Source organism: Teleopsis dalmanni, chromosome 2, assembly GCF_002237135.1.
Source record: "Teleopsis dalmanni isolate 2A chromosome 2, ASM223713v2, whole genome shotgun sequence".
Taxonomy (NCBI): domain Eukaryota; kingdom Metazoa; phylum Arthropoda; class Insecta; order Diptera; family Diopsidae; genus Teleopsis; species Teleopsis dalmanni.
The window spans coordinates 114,311,805-114,330,423 of record NC_051847.1 but is presented as its reverse complement, the minus strand read 5'-3'; the positions used below and the strand labels follow the sequence as shown (position 1 = coordinate 114,330,423).

Below are 18,619 nucleotides of genomic sequence, written 5' to 3'. Positions count from 1 at the left end.
TATAATAAAATAATTAAGTATGTTTAAATGCTTGCACGTTTTTGTTAGTAATGCAATGTTTTTAATTAAAATGAGTAGGTTTTTAAGAGAAAAAGGTTTAGCATCGCAAAGATTTCAAGTTCTTAAAATAATTTCTCACTGATTTCTATTGCTCACTGTTTATCTTAATTTATAGTCGTTCAGTTAAGTAATTATAGCAAATGAATTAATAAGAAAAATTAATTAATGTACATACATGTGTAATATACGTAATAGGTTTAAGTTTATTTATCATTATACAAATATAGTTAGTAAATACAATATATATTTTAGCAATTTTATTTTTAAACGTTTATAGATTAATAAGCATATTATTATAATTTTTTATGTTTACATTGTATTTAGTTAAGAAATACTTTTATAGTATTGAAAAAGGATAAGATTGAGGATATTGAGTATTTTATATCATTTACTTACTTTACTTATATATCACCGATAACTAAATATAATAAAATTTTGTTTATTTTTTAATTTAATATTAAACTATTTTATATTTTTACATGTATCTAGTAACATTCATACGCCTTTTATACTGTACCACAATAAAATAGTTTAAGAGGCATACTTTAAAAATACAAAAAGGTTTGTTATTATATATTGTATTATTAACTTTAAACTAAATTAGCCACATTTGTCGTACATACGCCTTTTATGCTGTACTACAATAAAATAGTTTAAGAGGCATACTTTAAAAATACAAAAGGGTCTGTATTATTATAAATTGTATTATGAACTTTAAACTAAATTAGCCACATTTGTCGTGTCCATGTGCTGTATGAGTGTGCGCATAAAAGACATTTCTTTGCGAGCATTTTCTAAAATCACTTTGGGGTCATCTGAAGTACAACGTAGACAATTCGGTGCAAATACCATTGCCAGATTTGATGAATCCATTTTTGTACAACTCACAACATCCGAATGCGAAAATTGTTGCAAAAAATGTATTAAATAAGTTAAAACCTAAAAACAGACAAATAAATAATTGACTGTGATAAAACTGTATTACAAAGTAATTAATAAAATGCATACTAATTTATTTAATTCTGGCAACTTATTTACAATCTCCTTAGCTTTATCAGGGTTTTCAGTATTCACACATTCCTCGTATAATTCATCAGGAATAAGAGGATCATATAATTCCCTATACCATAATTTAAGTAAACTTGCAGGAGCATGAGCATCAACTGAAATTAAATCGCACAACTAATTATTTATTTATACTAAATTATGTCGTATTATATTCATATACCCATTGTATTTTTATAATCTGGAACTTCCCATCGATCCAAACGGTTTTTCAAGCAATTTACTTCATCCACATCAGCTGAAACTCGAAATATACCTTCAGTTTGTTTGCCATTAAGCAATAATACCTATCCAAAATTAAAATAATTATTAAAACTAAATTTTTATCCGAGCATTCCATCACATTACATGTTCAGATAAAGTAGTTTGTATCCAAGGCAATTTTCTAAATTGAAATTTATCTTTTTGTAATTCCATAACCTCTGACAATGTGTTACCAAACATACTGTTGCGTAGAATTTGATTCTAAGATATATATAGAATTGTTACATATATAATTCAATTTTTGTACAAATATTTTTTTGTATTTTGTTTACCCTCGCTTGCTCTACTTCATCTTCTGTTGGCTTTTTGGCTTGTCGTCTACCATTACTGCCAATTCGTTCTAAACGTCGGCAGCAAACAGTAGCGTAATGAGAAATTTGCACATGTATTGGCCACTTTCCCACTTCTGGAAAAGACGTTGCAAACGATGGATCCCGATGGCGATTCACATAGCTAAAAACAACCATATATTAATAATAAAGATATATGTAAAGAATGTGTATTTAATACTTGAGTAAAGTTGGTTGAAAAGTCGGTGATGGTGGAACAAAAGACAAACAAATAGCCATTAATTCCCAACCACGTATTAATGATTCCCGTTTCGGGTTTTCTGTTGTTTGACGACAAAGCTGCACATATAATTCATCACGTAATCTATTTAAAAAATTCGATTTATATGTACTGGTGGTTGATTTTTTAAATATAAAAGTCTTACTGTTGTTGCGGTAAAGATGATACGATTATATCAATTGCAACAGAATTCAAACTCATACCGGCACGCGCCTTTCGATCGGCCATATAGATTTGCACTAATTTGAACAATTCAATTGCAATTTTTTTTTCAGCTTTATCCCGCGATAATGCCAACATTGGACGACTTATGGCCTCCGCAGTCCAACTTAACATATCGCGTACGGAAGACTATATACAAATAAAAATTTTAATTGAATTTAATTGAATTTCAAAGACAACAATTTAGCTAACCTTTTTTCGAAAAATACCCTTTGAGTGTAAATTCAAATTATCAGCAGCAAATTTTTCAATATCACATTCTTTCATACATGCCAGTGTTGGTATACCACCTAGACCTTGTGGTACACGTTCTGTTGGAGGAAATATTTGTTGTATGGTTGGTTTTAGTGAAGGCGGTGGATATTTATTACGAGACATACTAGACGCTATAGAAGCACTGGTATTTGTATCATCTCTGTGATAATGTTGCATATTCACACCATCAACAGCAGATTGTGCAATGCGTGAAATCTGTCGATTTGGAGATGGCAGCGTTTGCGATTGTTTTTGTTTATTATCTGTTTCCTGGTGTAGTTGTTGATGTGGTGGAGGTTGCGGCTGATTGTGAAGAAATGGTGGAGTATTTGAATATAGTTGTGTGTGATTATTTAATGGAGATGATGGCGCTTGTGATATATTTGTTTTATCATAAGAGATTTGATAACCTTGCTTTGGTTTGAGTGGTAAATCGTTACCACTGCCTATACCTTCAAGAACAGCCTCCACATTTTCAGAACTTAACATAAAAAAGTATTTCAATTATTTTATATATATCTGCGGTAAGTAAATGAATACCTACATGTCTTCACGCCCTGTTGGATCATATGGAGGATACTGATACCCATAGTATGAAACACTATCTCCCATATTTGCATAATCTTCGATCATGCCATAATTGTGTTCTAAATAACCACCATGTGTATCGGAGCAACCATCTGAGTCTTCGTTATCTGGTTCATGTCCAGATAATGAATGCTCTGATTGTGTATCTGAATGGTATGAGTCAGAATCAATAGGATCTCCAAATACGTAACGACCAGAGAGTTTAGCTTGCTCGATGATATAATGCTTAAGTGGAAGTAAATGCTCTTGCATTTCCTAATAACAAATTTATCAATATAAATATTGTACAACGTTTCTTAATAAATAATGTGAATATTGACAATTAATTTAACATAAAAAATATTGACTTCTTAATGTTAAAATAGCCAACGCTAGTACTTTAGACTAAGTAAAATATGTACAAAAATATTACATCTAAATCATTGTCAACTTTATTACAACTTTATTTATTTATTATTATTTTAGATTTTATATACCTGATCCCAATTGCTGTATAATGGAGATATGTTGCCATTATCGTATTCTACATCGCTATTATCTACATTTAAATGTTGATTATGTTTGTGTTTTCCCTTACGTGATTCACGTCTATCGCGCTTATTGTTATCATAGTAATGTTCATTTGAATGCCGATTATGTTTATCCTAATATATATACAATTTATTAGAAAAAAACTGTGCTTGATTACGGAATACTCACCAAACTTGATGTATTGTGCCTCATAGCACGTATATCCTGGTTGTGCGTTTGCGCTCTAGATAGGGATGATTTATGTTTTCCACGTGAATCATTAGATCCTCGAGATGAATGTGTAAGCATTCCAATGTTATCAGATGAGGGAAAATTTTTGAGAGATGTAATATTATTTGGTGAAGACGAAACAACTACCACATCGCTTAAGTGTGGTGAAGTTGGTTTATTTATAGAGATTTTATCCAAATTTAACAAATCCAAACTGCAAGGAGTTTCTTCATTAAAATGTCTTTGACTAGAAGCTATTGTAGGACCAGCTGAACTAGAGGAATGCCCAGGAGAATGAGCAGGCGCAGCAAATGATATATGACTATTTATGACATTATTAGAAGATTGTGCAGGCTTTGTTTTAACCTGAAAAATATATTAACTGTTATAGTAGCACCTTAAAGTACGCCAAAGTTTAGAATTACATGTGGACTGATAGGACTTTGTGGACTTGAGTCACTTGAGTGTTTTTTGTGATTCCCACTACCATTTGTGCTAACACTACTACCTCCAACAAAAACACTACCGCCTCCACTACCTTTTGCAGTAGTTGTATGCCGTCGTCTTGATAGTGGCGTATTTTCAACAGATTTAAAATATTTTTCATGCATTGAATCATCACTTGCAGCTCCACCATTAGTATCACCACTTGATTTGCGGTACGATTTACTATGATGTCCAGCAGCAGCTGGATTAATTGAAGATGACATAAAGCTGCCAGAGCGTGCTAAACAAACTTTTTGCTCACGATCACGCTCTAAAAACAAAATTAACATAAAAAATATTTAGTAATTAAGAAAACAATCAAAACAAAATAAATAATTTTCTTCTACTACCGCCTCCAAAATCCAAGCCATATTGTGATGGTTTACCTCCGCCACTACTACTACTAACTCTTGAATGATGCGGTTGCAACTGCTGTGATGTTTGTTGCTGCTGTTGCTTCTGAATTGGTGACGCAGCAGCACGCGAGAAAGAGTATTGCTGAATTGAGCCTGCATCTGGAGAGATTTTTTTCTTTGGCTGGGGTGTATGTATTGAATGAGTAGGTGATGCTATATCAGATGACTTAGAGGAGCAATAACCTTGCATGTGTGTTGGCAAAAGCTGATGTTCGTAATATTTGTCACCTACAGCGACACTACTGCTACCACCAAAAGATGATGCATGCGGTAAATTGTGCGAACTTACACTCTCTTGCAACATATCAAAGCTAAGAACGAAACGGAACCATAGTGAAGAAATAGTAGTGAGTTAGAAGGAAAATGATGATATGTAAGCATAAAGCATTAGTAAAAGTAAGCACAAAAGATTTTCAAAATAAAATTTTAAGCAACAAAAACCAAAAACTTTTAGAAAACCTACCTATGTATGTAAATATAATAACAAAAACGATTTAAAGACTTACCCGCCTTCTTTGCGACCGCGATGTTTTTGAAGTGAGCCCAAGCGTAAACTTTCATTAGCAGTACCATCATTAATACGCCGATAGCCATGCAAACTAGATAAACTGGAATCGCTTGATTTACCCGACTCCTTATAATGATTGCACGAATCTGCATAAAGAAAATGCAAATTAAACATATTTATGTATATATGTTATTACAGTGAGAACTTCACCTTGTGACCGTCTTGAGAATTGTTGCATGTCAATTGAACGTGACTCACCACTACTCCCAATTCTAAAACCATTAAAGTAATGTAATTATTCCCTTTTTGTTGACTTAACTCATTAAGTGAATTCTACTGAACTTACCGAAAACTCTGACGCCCACGTGGACTAGATATAAATTCAGATGTAAGCTTCTCTTCTGAGCTAGCATGCACGGTCAATACCCCAGCATTGCTACAACTATTACCGCTACCACGTTTATATGTTGGCAACACATGACCGGCTGCATCTCGTCCACCACTGTTTCGTTGTGATGCACGCAGTTTTGCATTTGCAGCTGTGGTTTTTGGTGATTGGGTTTGTGTGCTGCTCTCTTTGCGATCATTTGGATCAGTGTTCTGTTTCAATGTTTGCAATTTCGCTAGCGGAATGATGTCACACTTGCTCGGTCGATGCCAGACAGTCTTTTGTGTAGCAGCATTATAGTAGTAAAAACGCTGCGTATTTGTATCAAATAATTCCCACCACTGTGATGAATCGGTCCGTTTAATTGGCACATCCTGTATATGGCACAACAAAAAATCATCAAAAAACTTAATAAGAATTTTAAAACTGAAGCTTAATAATAATAACTAATACTGAAAAATGAAAACCTTATGTTATTTGAAGGATTTGTACAATTTCATTATTAATTAAATTGTAAAATTTTATGCTAAATACTTTCTAAATTTGCCTATGTGGGGCTCTACTTAAACAGAACAGACATTTTAATTATAAACATACACACACCCCAACAAGCATGTCTATTCTGTTATAAAACAATTTAGCACAGTTCATACAGAAGTGCTTTTGTTATTATTACTGTTGTTGTTGGTACTACTGGTTTTGTTTTTGTTTCAATATTTTTACTTGTGGTTGCCGCTTTGGTTTTGTTGTTGGCCCGTTGACCTTGAACTCTTTTTTTTTTTCATACATATTTTTTCTTTGGTAAGCTCGATGAGGTTGAAATGTGAATGCAAATTTCAATTTCATTTTACATTTCTAAAGCACATACACACATATACCCGTACACATATCTACGTGCATACATATATGCAAGAAAACGCTTTGCGTTTATGATAAGAAGCAAGTGAAAATATGTGGGTAGGTGTTGAGTTTTATTTTTCTTCCATCTGGCCTTGAGGCAAGCAAGCACTTATAACAATGATTTCGCTTCATTTTCAACATAAAACCAAACGCGTCTTTATCTCACCGCAAATGAAAATGTGTGGCAACATTTTTATTTTGTTTTGTAATTGTGGCAAGGTTTTTAATTACCAAATAATTAATAGGAAGTTCATACAGAAATACTTTACGTCAGCAAAATAAAATCAACCAAATTTGCAGTAACATACTGTAGTGACGTTCATGGCTTAAGTAAAATCGCAACTAAAATATAAAAATGAATATTAAATACAAAATACATACATACATATTACATACATATGTAAGATATGTAAGATATTTTTTAAAACTGTTTTAGTTTCATTTGCAAAAAATCTAAAAAAATAATTTAATCTAAGCTATTTTCAAATATAATGCATCATTGATATAATTTCTGCAATTTTTCTATAAATGTATATATAAATATGGTTCTTATCTAAATATGGTTCGATGCACTATAAGTGTAAGTATGTGGAGATCACGTCGGCTACTGCACATAGGTAAGTTAGAGCCCACTTGAGCGCAAATAATGGCCCATTGTAGTACCACAGGAATAGTATTGGTACGTACATTCGACCAACACCGAAAAAGGTAACGACTTCCCCATTAGGTAAAAAAAACTAACTTGACAATTCTATGAGTTTGGCTAAGTCCCTAATATTACAGGATGATAGCTCGGTTAGGTCGGTAAGAAAAGGAGCGGCGAAAACTTTTGATCTTCTCCTAGCTAAAGACCAGCACTGACACATGAGATGGAACATGGTCTCTTCCTCATCCTCATAACATGCCTTCCTATGTCGCAGTAGCCTCTCAGCACAGATACCGTGGTGCTGAGCAGCCTTTGTCTACCTTTGCTGAAGTATCTGACTAGTGGGTTTTTTTTTATCTAAATTAGACCAAATCAAATTAGATATCTAACAATGGGTATTACTTAGTTATGCTTAGGTCTTTTTGTTTAAGTGACACACTCGTCTACCCTGCAGTTGCCCGAGGTGTTCCTATGTCGCGAAACCCACCCATATGAGTTGGACCTTGACACGCCTAGCTAAGTCATTTAAGGAAGTTCAGCAATTTTGAGTGATAGGTAATTGATGTGGCTGAAGTGCCCATCAGTGATTTAATGGCAGCTTGGCTATCTGAGAAATTTGAAATAGAACTGTCGGGGATTTGATTGTCAAGAACGCATTGTACTGCATAATGGATTATCATTACTTCTGATTAAAAACCCCGCGGTAGTTTAGAAGTCGAAGCGAAAAGCTGAGACCTAATTTTCTAGAGAATATGCCACAGCCGATTTGATTATTTATTTTGGAGCCGTTTGTGTAAATGTCTACCGTGTTAAGGGTAGCCACTTTTTTTAAGATCCAGTCTACCCTGTTTGGTATTAGAGAGTCTAACTCCCGGTTGAGCTCTAGGTTAGAGAAGTTGTAATCAATCGATTTAGGGACGGGCTGAAACTGATTGAGTATGATCGCGTGTCCTAAGTCAATTCTTGACCAATGCGTAAGAGCGTTAAGTCTGGTTGCCACTAATTTATCTTGCAATATTACGAGAAGTCGAAATGGCAGCCAGTGAAGAAGGCGAAAAGGGGAAATTTGTTATCAGCATCTTTAACATTTATCGATCTAAGCAAGAGTGCTTTAGATCAACTGTGCTTCATGGGCTATTTACTGAATCAGTGATTGAAGTAATGAATAATCTGATTTATCAGTTCATCAGAAATTGAGTCGCTTCAAATTGGGTTTGCGACTCATCTTGCTAGATGTCAATATTTAACTCAAATACTTTATAATAACTAACCAAACCCTTATTTCTTAAAAAAAAAATAAAAAATTGTTATTAAATTGCATTAACAATAATTAAAAATGAAAACAGAATAATCAGAAAATAACATTGAAGATAAATTAAAAAGTTTGATGCACATTACTGAATGCAATTCTCCTACTTCATATAGAACAATCTCTCTCCTGCCAGCCATAGGAAAATTAATTGAAAAGCTCATCTGTAAAAGTCAGTTTGGATTTCGAAAAAACACTCAACGATCGAGCAAGTACACAGAGTTACGCATGAAATCGAAAAGGCTTTAGAAAACAAGGAAACTTGTTAAGCTGTGTTTCTTGATATATGAAAGGGTTTTGACGGGGTTTGGCACTCTGAACTGATATATAAGCGAAACACTATCCTACCACAGCAATACTGTAAACTACTGGAATCGTATATTGGCGAAAGGTACTATTGAGTTAAACTACTTGACGTGTATATCCTATACATCGCGGGGAGTATACTAGGCCCATTGCTGTACCTACTGTACACATATGATTTGCCAGTGAACCCAAAGTGTATTGTCGGAACTTTTACAGATGACACGATAATAATGGCTACAGGTCCAAACAACAAGGTGTCTACCACCAAGCTACAAATCGCTTTTCAAGAAATTGAACAATGGACAAATAAATTGAAACTGACAGTAAATAGTTCAAAATTTAACCATGCAGACTTTACTAACAAAAGAGAAAATCATAGCTCTGTGCATGAGCTTAGATGCCAAACTGAGATGGAAGGTACACGTCAAGAAATAATTAACTGAGCTAAATATAAGATATAAAAAGTTAATTTGGCTTATTGGAAGGTATCTCAGCAAAACATACTTATGATTTACAAAAAAGTCTTCAAGCTGGTATGGCTCTATGGTGACCAAATTTGGAATGGTGCAAAAAACATATAATAGATATGATGCAAAGGTTCCAAAACAAAGGATGCAATTATCGCTCCGTGGAATGTGCGAAATGCTGATATACATCGTGACCTTGAAATACCTATTGTCAAGCAAGAAATACAGAAGGCTGCTAAAACACATTATGACAGGCTGAGTCAACACTTAAACAACACCATTCCGACGTTACTTTGCGATGTCACACACAGTTGCGTATGTCGCTTTAAACCAAATGACCTTTTGAGGCGTTTCAACCAGCAAGGAGATGACTAGCTCCGATCTATATGCTCACCTTAAATAAGTAAACTTACTTGTAATATTAATTAAAAAACCTCTTGTTAGTCAATATGATATCAATATTAGTCAAACAAAAAAAAATAGGAACGACATCTAAAGAAAATTTGTTACAGAGGCAATGGAGTATGAATATTTTTTCATTTTGATATATAACTCTTGGTACATTTCGTATGCTAACCTCGGCCATATACCTTCCCGCTGTCCTTGCAATGCAAAGAAGTTTTAATTTTCTAAATGAAGAAATAAAATTTTTTACAGAACGCTTTATAGCAGTGAATATCGAACATTTATTAAAATAAATACAGTCGATCGACTTTAACTCATTATACAAACACAGCTGATTTTTTGTTATTATTTATAAAAGTGTTTAGGTAAGTAAATAAAACTAAACCAAACATCAATATTGAATTTATTTTAGTATCCGCTGTATATACTAACTATTACTACTGCTATCCTTCTTTTCTAAGTGGAGGATAGGGTTTATATACTTATGGTCATCTTAAAAACATTTGTTTACTCAAACTCTAATAACTTTTTTGTGAAGAGTTTTTGTGATAAAACTAAAATTAACTTATATACATATTTACTTTTGGGAACAATTCTCATTACCTATAACTTGAATAGATAGATCGGTGACTTCATTATGACATAATGTTAATATTTAATACAAATCGAAGTTCTGAAAGATATGAAACTGACACTGTGCCGTTTAACCTCGATGAAACTCTAATCATAAAGCTAAAATAAATAATTTTTTATAGGAAATTTCGAGATATAGGTTTGCAATTTTATTTTGTTATATTATAGATTTAATTAAAATGTCCGGAATTATTATGACAACAATCAATTTAATTAAATATTTTCCTACATACAATAATCTTTTTTGAAAAATTTATATATTACATACATACATAGGTCGGTCGCTTACAATAAGATGCTGCCTGAGTTGAAAAGTTAAAACAAATATATGGAAGAAAAAAATTTACTAAATTAGGTCATCATCAACAGAACAGCGGAATCATCAACAACAACAAGAAGAATTGAGAGCTCTATTGATACATAGACGAATATATACGTACTTGCATACATACATATAAATTAAGTGAACTAAACAATCCAAGAAACATGTGTTCGCTTCGTAAGAATAAAAATATTTGGAATTTTTAGAACTGAATAGTATAAAATATTTTAATTTTCATATAACAATAATGAGATATAATAATATGTTTTCACAAAGTGCATTCAAATTTTGTAGTTAAATCTAAATCATAGCTTTTTCGAGAACTTGGAAAAGAATTTATAATTTAAAAAAGGATAAAAAAACAATTAATTTTGGGAAAGATTAATAATGCAGACAAACATTAATGGAATGTAAAAGTAAAGAAGAATAAAAAAAATTATTGAAAACTATTAATATTTATAATGAATATGAGTTTTCCTCTAAGCAGAATTCTACTCAGTAAGTAAATTTGCATATACCTATTAATAATAAAATCAATAAAAAATTGAACTATTCTTTCAATACATGTTAGTGTTTTAGGAAAGATATAATCATACTAGTCTAACCTGGCCACGCTTTCCTGTGGAGCAGTCAGTTCGATTAAAGATACTTCTTAATAAAAGTATTCCAAGCGAGCAAAAATGTACGGAGGAGCATGTATGCGTTGCTGTTAAATGAAATGGGGGTTTTTCACTGAAAAATTAAATGACATTTGTCTATCCGTTTTCTGTGTAAATATTAACATCAAATATTTTACCGACTCTGGAAAATGCAACCATGAGAAAAGTATTTATTTATTAAATTCAAACGGAATACTTGCATTGTCCTTTACCTTTTTCGATCGACTATATATTGAAATGAGTGGTATTCATGGAAGAAATATCATTTTACCTTTATGAGGTCAACTCTAAATTGTTGCTTCAATTTGATTATTTATGATATTTTTAGCGTTTACCATTGCAAAAATGTTGATTATTGATGCTTTAAAGTACTATTACTTAAAATTCTCTAACTTTAATTTTTAAATAAAAAAAAACAATTTTCATTTAAAACTTGATCAAGGTATGTAATATGTAAGATATGTAAGCAAAAATTTGTGCCCATTAAATTTAGACACAACCTACAAGTACCAAAATAGTAGTGAAAGTACGAAATTAACAATTAACGATATTACTCTTTATATAGCATGCCTTATGGTCATGACCAAAGAACGTAAAATGACCATGACCATGACCATTCGTCGAATGACTGTCTATATAACATAACTAAACCACGTTCACGTTCTTAAGTAATAAAGATTTAAAACAAATTCTGGGTATAGTAACATGTGGAAGTGAAAAAATGAGACACATATAGTTATATGTCAGATGTAATTGTTTATATTTAAACATTCCAAAACACTTGGTATTTCCTATTTTCTGACTCTTATGAGTCAGAAAGAATATAGCATACGAATACTCTAATGTAGAAATTTAATACTGTGCACAAATTTCAAGTAAATCCATCGAGAACTTTTTGAGTTTTGCGGTAACTAACACACGGAAGTTTGATTTTTATATAAAAAGGATGTAGTTAATAATGCGAATATGTATTTTATTAATAAACTGAATAATAGATTATTTATTGTGCGTGTATATTAGGGTGTCCTAGAATATAAGCGCGAAATATTTTTTTCACCTTAAAGTACGCATACCCCTTATTATTTTTATATTTGATTCTAGTTAGTCAAATAATAAATATTATTGGTATCGGATAACGATAACCAAGCCGACGTGAACTCAAACTTTTAACAGAAAGTTTGTATAAACAATAGAAGACATTTTAGATCTTAATGTTTACTCAGTAAATAAAGCCCTACTTTATCTGAATCTTATATTTATTAAGTATTTATTTATTAAAAAACGTTAATCATTTCATTGGGTTTTCAGAGTTTACTTTTTACAGTCAGGATAAACTTGTCTATGTTCTTGTACGCATCGTTTTGCCATGAAAGCCTTCAATTAACTTAATCGCTCTTTCTGCTGTGTCATTAACTGCTCTTAGTGTCAGCACCTGTTATTTTAGCGTATTGAAATGAAGCATTACTAGACCATGACGTAGGATAATCGTTAACAAATCTGATTGAAACAAAGCTATAGATGTTTTTCTCATAAAGTGAACCACAAAGTTCATCTTTCGAAGGGGTATATCGTTTACTATTGGCTGATAGGTTTTCTTTGGCTAACTTATTAACTATTTTTGCCTTTTTTTCATGAACTACATATTTGTCAAATAGAGACAAGACAGGCAATAGAGACAAGAACTCAATAGAGACAAGACAGTCACTTCATCAATCAAATACCAAAAATGGTAACAGAACTTTCGTAAAGCTGTTTTTAAGATAATTTTGTCGATTGTTTCGTAAGCCTTCATGATCTTCAGACCACACAAATCCTGGTAAGATACTTTTACCAGGACGCTTAAATGCATTACAGCCAAGGTTTGACATAAGATGTCACGATGAATAGGCAGACGTCTAATATTATAAATTATTAGACATTATTATTGAGAGCTTACTAATGAAATTTTTAATAAATAAATTGCTTTCACCATTCATCGCGCTTTGTGCATGGCAGCCATTTCTTGGAAATGTATTTTCACTAAGAAATATTATTGATTAATTCTATATTCTATATAATTCTAATTATTATTAATTTTATATAATCGTTTCTAACAATTTTCTTAGTCAATTCAGTTTGGTAAATTTGAACACCTTATCAATTTCTAAAACATTCAGGTATAATAGCCTTTCTGTATGATACTGTATTATCTCGGGATCGATATATTTTTCCAATTTTCTTAAAACCTTTTGAATAATGGAATGTAAGGGTTGTTGGTAGCTTGGCTAATTTTATTCAAATACGACTTTCAAAATCAATTCGTAGATGCGATAAAATTTTTCCTCATAGAAGTTTTATTAGTATCGGACTATGTGCTCTCAGTTTAGATAGGTACATGTTTTTGTACATCCATTGATGTGATTTTTTTTTGATGTTTTTCATCTATTAAAAATATTTTTTTAAAAATGCGTAATCCCATTGAATGAATGAAAATAATGCGTTTACTACTAAAAGAAACAAATAATAACAAGCACTTCGATAAGTTAGCTGCACTTAGATGTAAGTTCTAACATATATTGGTGCAAGTCGGCACGGGTTGCTTTATTTCTAAGTACATTAAATTTTATTTACAATTGTTTTGACCCCTTTCAAACATAATTATAAGGTATGCGTTGAGAAAGAAAGACAAATTTGATTTTGTTGGGACACCCTAGTGTAGGTATATGACACGTTCTACTTTACTATATAGAACTATTTTGCACCTAATTCAAAGCTAAACTTAATCGAAACCAAGTCGGTTGATAAGATGCATAGATGTGTTCTATTTTGATTGTGTTTAGCATAAACAAAAAGGCTTCAATCTTTTTTAAGCTAGTGCATGAAGTCCAGCTGGTTTATAAGAAAGTCTTAACTAATTAAGACTAAGCTGTTCTTGAAAAATATTCAGTATATTCAGAAGTCATATATTTTCTTGAAATAAAACTATTTGTAATGCATTTTTTGAGCAAAATAGTATATTTAATGATATTTACATTTACAACTTTGAGTTCAACTTGGCATGGGATGGCACAATGCGATCGATCTAAAATTTTTTTTCTCTTAATTTATCATCAAAAGGAATGTTTTAAGAAACGCAGACATAAAACCCTAGAAAAATAAATTTCCCATATAATCAATGACCAGACCAGTATTTTCAATGAGAAATTTAACAAATCTGTGCTCTCGTTCTATTAAAAAAACTGTATATTGCTAGTAAACATTTTAACACTGTCTGTTTGCAACACTTATACATAGGCTTAAATTACTTCCAATAAAGAATACTGAAAATACAAGGATGTCAAAAAATCCATGGAACACCTTTTCAATTACTGCCCGTCTATTTGGAAAACACTAATAAAACTCTTTAGGAGTTACCTGCTTGTGGGGTTCAAAAAGTTCACACATATCTATAGTAGCGCATCCTGCCTTTAACCACATTTAAGGACTCTAATATAGCATCGTTACGTAATTTTTTGGTCCGTGCGTGCTCTCGTTTAGCCAATGTTATGTTCAGAAATACATAAAATAACCTAAAGCACCCTTTTTATATAGAAAGATATGTTTCGGTAAACAAAAATTACTTAAACTAAAAACTTTGTTCAAAATATATTTATAAGCATTAAATATGTAATAAAAGAATTTTTCATTGAAAAAAACATGTACTCAAGAATGTTTGGGTATTTATAAAGTTTTCTGTTCTGTCATACTTTTTCGGTATCAGTTACCGGAAACTTTGAATAAAAAAAATTGAGACAATAAAACAAAAGAAGCAGTAAAGTAACTATATGCAATTACTAATTAGCAACAAGGTGAAGAGAGATTTGTGTAAAAAATACATAAAATTTTTCAACAATATAATAAATTTCTTAATTCAAATCACGTACACGAGAAAGGAACCACGATGAGTATAAAAGCAAGCACACATAGAAGAAGAAGACGTACTGTGGAAGAAGTTTCACCCACAGTACTGAGCGGAAGCAATAACTAAATGGCACTCTTTTCATAACCATAAGACAAAAACAACAGCTGTATTTGTTATCAATTTTAGAATCAGTGCTATGAGGCATTCAACATCATTCAGTAATAGCAACAGCAACAGCAACAGCAACAGCAGCAGCAGCAGCAATTTCTGTCCGACGCTTCCAACCCTCACCGCTAGCCGTCATAGATGCAATTCCTAGCGCATTTCAAACTTTTTTATGTACATGCTCTCATTTTTAATTTATTAGAAGGATTAAGGATATTTGAATGCAAAAAATTAGAGCAAACTATAAAAAGTGCATTTTAGGACAGTGCACAAGCGCATGACTGCATTGAAGAAAAAAAGACAATACTGAGGGAGGCAAACTGTATTGTCTGAGATGAGATCGAGACAGGGAATGACACTAACCCGTGTTGTTATATTGTATTAATCAACTAAATTTAGTGAAACCAGTTTATTTATAAAAGATATTTTAAAGCTGTTTTTTTTTTGCTTAGAATATGTCGTTTCCACAACATATGTGCTAGATTTTATTATGAGTTGGCTTTAAAGTGTACCAGCTATAACACGACTTTAAATTGTCTATACATCAAAATATTCATTTCAAAACATATTTATAAAATGTGATGATTAATAACAAATACAAGATTTACCAACAAAATAATTTCAATATAAATTAAAACATATATTGTCGAATTAAAACTCTACAAATAATTACAATGAGGTTTATAAAACCCATTTTTATTTATACATTTTTCCAAATACTCAAATACTGGGACATAAATTACATATATAATTTTGTAGTATTAGTATATAGTATAAATAACCATCTTTTTCTAGTCTTTTTTTTAAGACTACGACATATCCTATAAAAAATGTTCTTTTATTATTTTAACTGGTGTTTTTTATTTTTTTTAATATTTTTAATATTTTATTAATATTTTTAATTTATTGATGTATACGTTTTAAGCTATAATAATTTAAGTACTAAATGCATTCGCCAGTAAAGTGAAAGGTTTACATCGTAATTGATTTTTTTTAAATTTATTTTATAGAAACGAAAATGTCTGCAACAATATCTGACTAATTAATTTTATAAATTCACACCAGCTTTTTGATGACAAGCAAATCAGCAAATAAATATTGGCATAAAAACGGAAAAGGAGAACAATCAACGAATGCTGAGAATTGAGATACTTTCTTAATATGACTTTTTAATTCTATATCCTTTTTATTTCTTAGAAAACCATATATATAATTTAAATCTAAGCTCAGGACGCTTTCCAGTAACTGAAGTAAAATGGGAATATGCAAATGAACGATGTTATGAGTTTTAGAGCTGCGTCTTTATGAAAATCTGTTAAAATTTATCGATATATACATATAAATACATAGCTTGCAAAAGCTCGTATATTTGTGATACATTGAGTGATAGCAAAGAATCGACATACTATCTGCATATGGAATAAAGGGACTCTTTTGACTAATCGATGGGATTGTTTAGAAACAAGTATTAATATAACAATATAAACCGCATCTATTTAGTATTTAGCAAGTGGTTAATATATTATCAAACACTACCTTCATAATTGGTTATCAGATTTGGTTCGAACCTAACTCCAATGATGTAGAATTATTATATTATAACACCTTATAACACCATATTATAACACCTTGTACAGTACAAGTCATAAGTTCACAGAAAAGAATATCCACAACATTCCAAAATTTTAAAATCCATATTGGGTAATATTGTTACCAAAAAACTCTTATTGTGCATAAATAGTTATACGGTTATTAGATTATATATAGATTTTATAATTTTATTTATAGAAATCGTACCGAAATATCTTTCTCAATATTAACTGATTACTATAATCGATTATTTTATATTCAAGACTTCTGCAGTTATTTCTTAAAAATTAAAAAAAAATGCAAATAGTTTTAGCCTTAGAAGGTGTCATGACATTAATTGTGCATAAACTGGACAATATTCAATAACTTATTATTTATTTAAATAAAAAAATGTATTAATAATTTTATATACAGATGTTTGTGTTAATATTTTAAAAATGTTTATAAAAACTTGTAAATGTTATTTTATACCCAAGAATGTATAAAAAATGTAATAAAAAAAATTTATAATATAAAGATTATATCATTGCTTACCTCAGGAGGATCCCAGACACATTCCCCAGTAGTAAGATTGGCATACATATGCTCTTTGGTACGTGGTTCGATTATTTCCACCCATTCTATTCTGTAATTCATAACTTTTTTAATTAAAATTTCACTTTATTTTAAAATTAGAATAGATAAGATTAGGAAAAAAACATGTGTGCATCCGTAGTGGCATTAAGGGATGTGAAAAGGAATGTCGTATTAATTTTTCAGTAGTGCACTATTATAACGACACATAGATATTTATAAATTGTCAAAAACATAATTTTTTAAACCACTTATGCATGAATATTTCATTTCATTGCATTTAAAAATATATTTACGGTTTTTATCCGGATATTCTAGTCACTTCATTATTTTAATTTTTTTCAATTTATTTTTAAATGAACACTTATGATTTTTAGGATTATTTCATCTGGTGTTAAATAAGATAAAAATAATTTTACAGAAATTGATTGAAATTATTTTTCTATTTTGTATGCATTTTACGAAAAGCTACACCCTGTTAGAATCCTTGCAAGATATCGATTTTGACAGTTGAATTTATGCAAAGGAAAACAGGATATAAAGTGAAAACATAAAGAGGGGAGTACATATAGAAAAAGCGCATATAAGAAAAGGGGAGGGGCGCAATGCACTGCGTAAAATGATATGAAAGTAATTATATTATGATCTCTTGACCTAATTTTACCAAATTTAACATTTTTCATTCATCATTTTAATAACATATTCATTTGTTTTTCACCAAATTTGGCAATATTTTCTTTACTACTTCTGGTGCCTACACACAAGCAATTACATACACACACACACACACCTTTCACAACTCGAACTCATCTTTTTTGTTGCTATTGTTACAATTTTCTTTTTAAACAAAGAAATACTATTAATATTTCCGAATATTATTTGTGGTCATATTTTACACTTGTTTAACATATTTAATCTATTTTTTTGTTTTATTAAACGATCACATTTTTTCTTGCATTATATTAAATTTTGCGACTGAGAAAAAATACACAACTTTACTCAATGAATGAAAATAAATAAATGCGACAAAAGAGTAAGAAATGAAAAAATACCGACTCAGGGTTGCTCAATTTAAAAAGTTTTAGAAGTGTGTGTGATGTGCATAATGGGTGGAATTAATGGATGTGACAGTTTAATGTTTACAATTTGAAAATAACAGCTGTTATAATAATAAAAAAAATTAATTATATAATTTTACAAA

The 18,619-nt window shown here is 30.9% G+C and overlaps 1 protein-coding gene across 1 annotated transcript; it reads right to left on the bottom strand.

Annotated features, from left to right (window-relative positions):
- Positions 1-27: 27 nt before the first annotated feature.
- LOC119677329 lies at positions 28-18,411 on the bottom strand. The gene is made up of 18 exons (XM_038088628.1): positions 18,209-18,411; positions 17,380-17,470; positions 5,522-5,937; positions 5,386-5,447; positions 5,174-5,321; positions 4,602-4,978; positions 4,191-4,522; positions 3,724-4,131; positions 3,501-3,668; positions 2,981-3,279; positions 2,374-2,917; positions 2,105-2,310; positions 1,900-2,043; positions 1,662-1,842; positions 1,474-1,590; positions 1,289-1,412; positions 1,069-1,223; positions 28-999 (listed from the first exon to the last, which is right to left on the bottom strand). Exons 1-18 carry the CDS (start codon positions 18,226-18,228, stop codon positions 775-777), a joined length of 4,017 nt encoding a protein of 1,338 aa, XP_037944556.1. The 5' UTR covers positions 18,229-18,411; the 3' UTR covers positions 28-774.
- Between the last annotated feature and the right edge of the window lie 208 nt (positions 18,412-18,619).

What these genes read in the sequence shown, in the direction of transcription:
- LOC119677329 (XM_038088628.1), bottom strand. Translation starts at nt 18,228, where the DNA reads ATGAGTTCGAGTTGTGAAAG. An exon ending in AGGGTATTTTTCGAAAAAAG is followed by an intron (nt 2,311 to 2,373) that starts GTTAGCTAAATT and finishes ATTTGTATATAG; the next exon opens with TCTTCCGTACGCGATATGTT. An exon ending in TTTCAACCAACTTTACTCAA is followed by an intron (nt 1,843 to 1,899) that starts GTATTAAATACA and finishes GGTTGTTTTTAG; the next exon opens with CTATGTGAATCGCCATCGGG.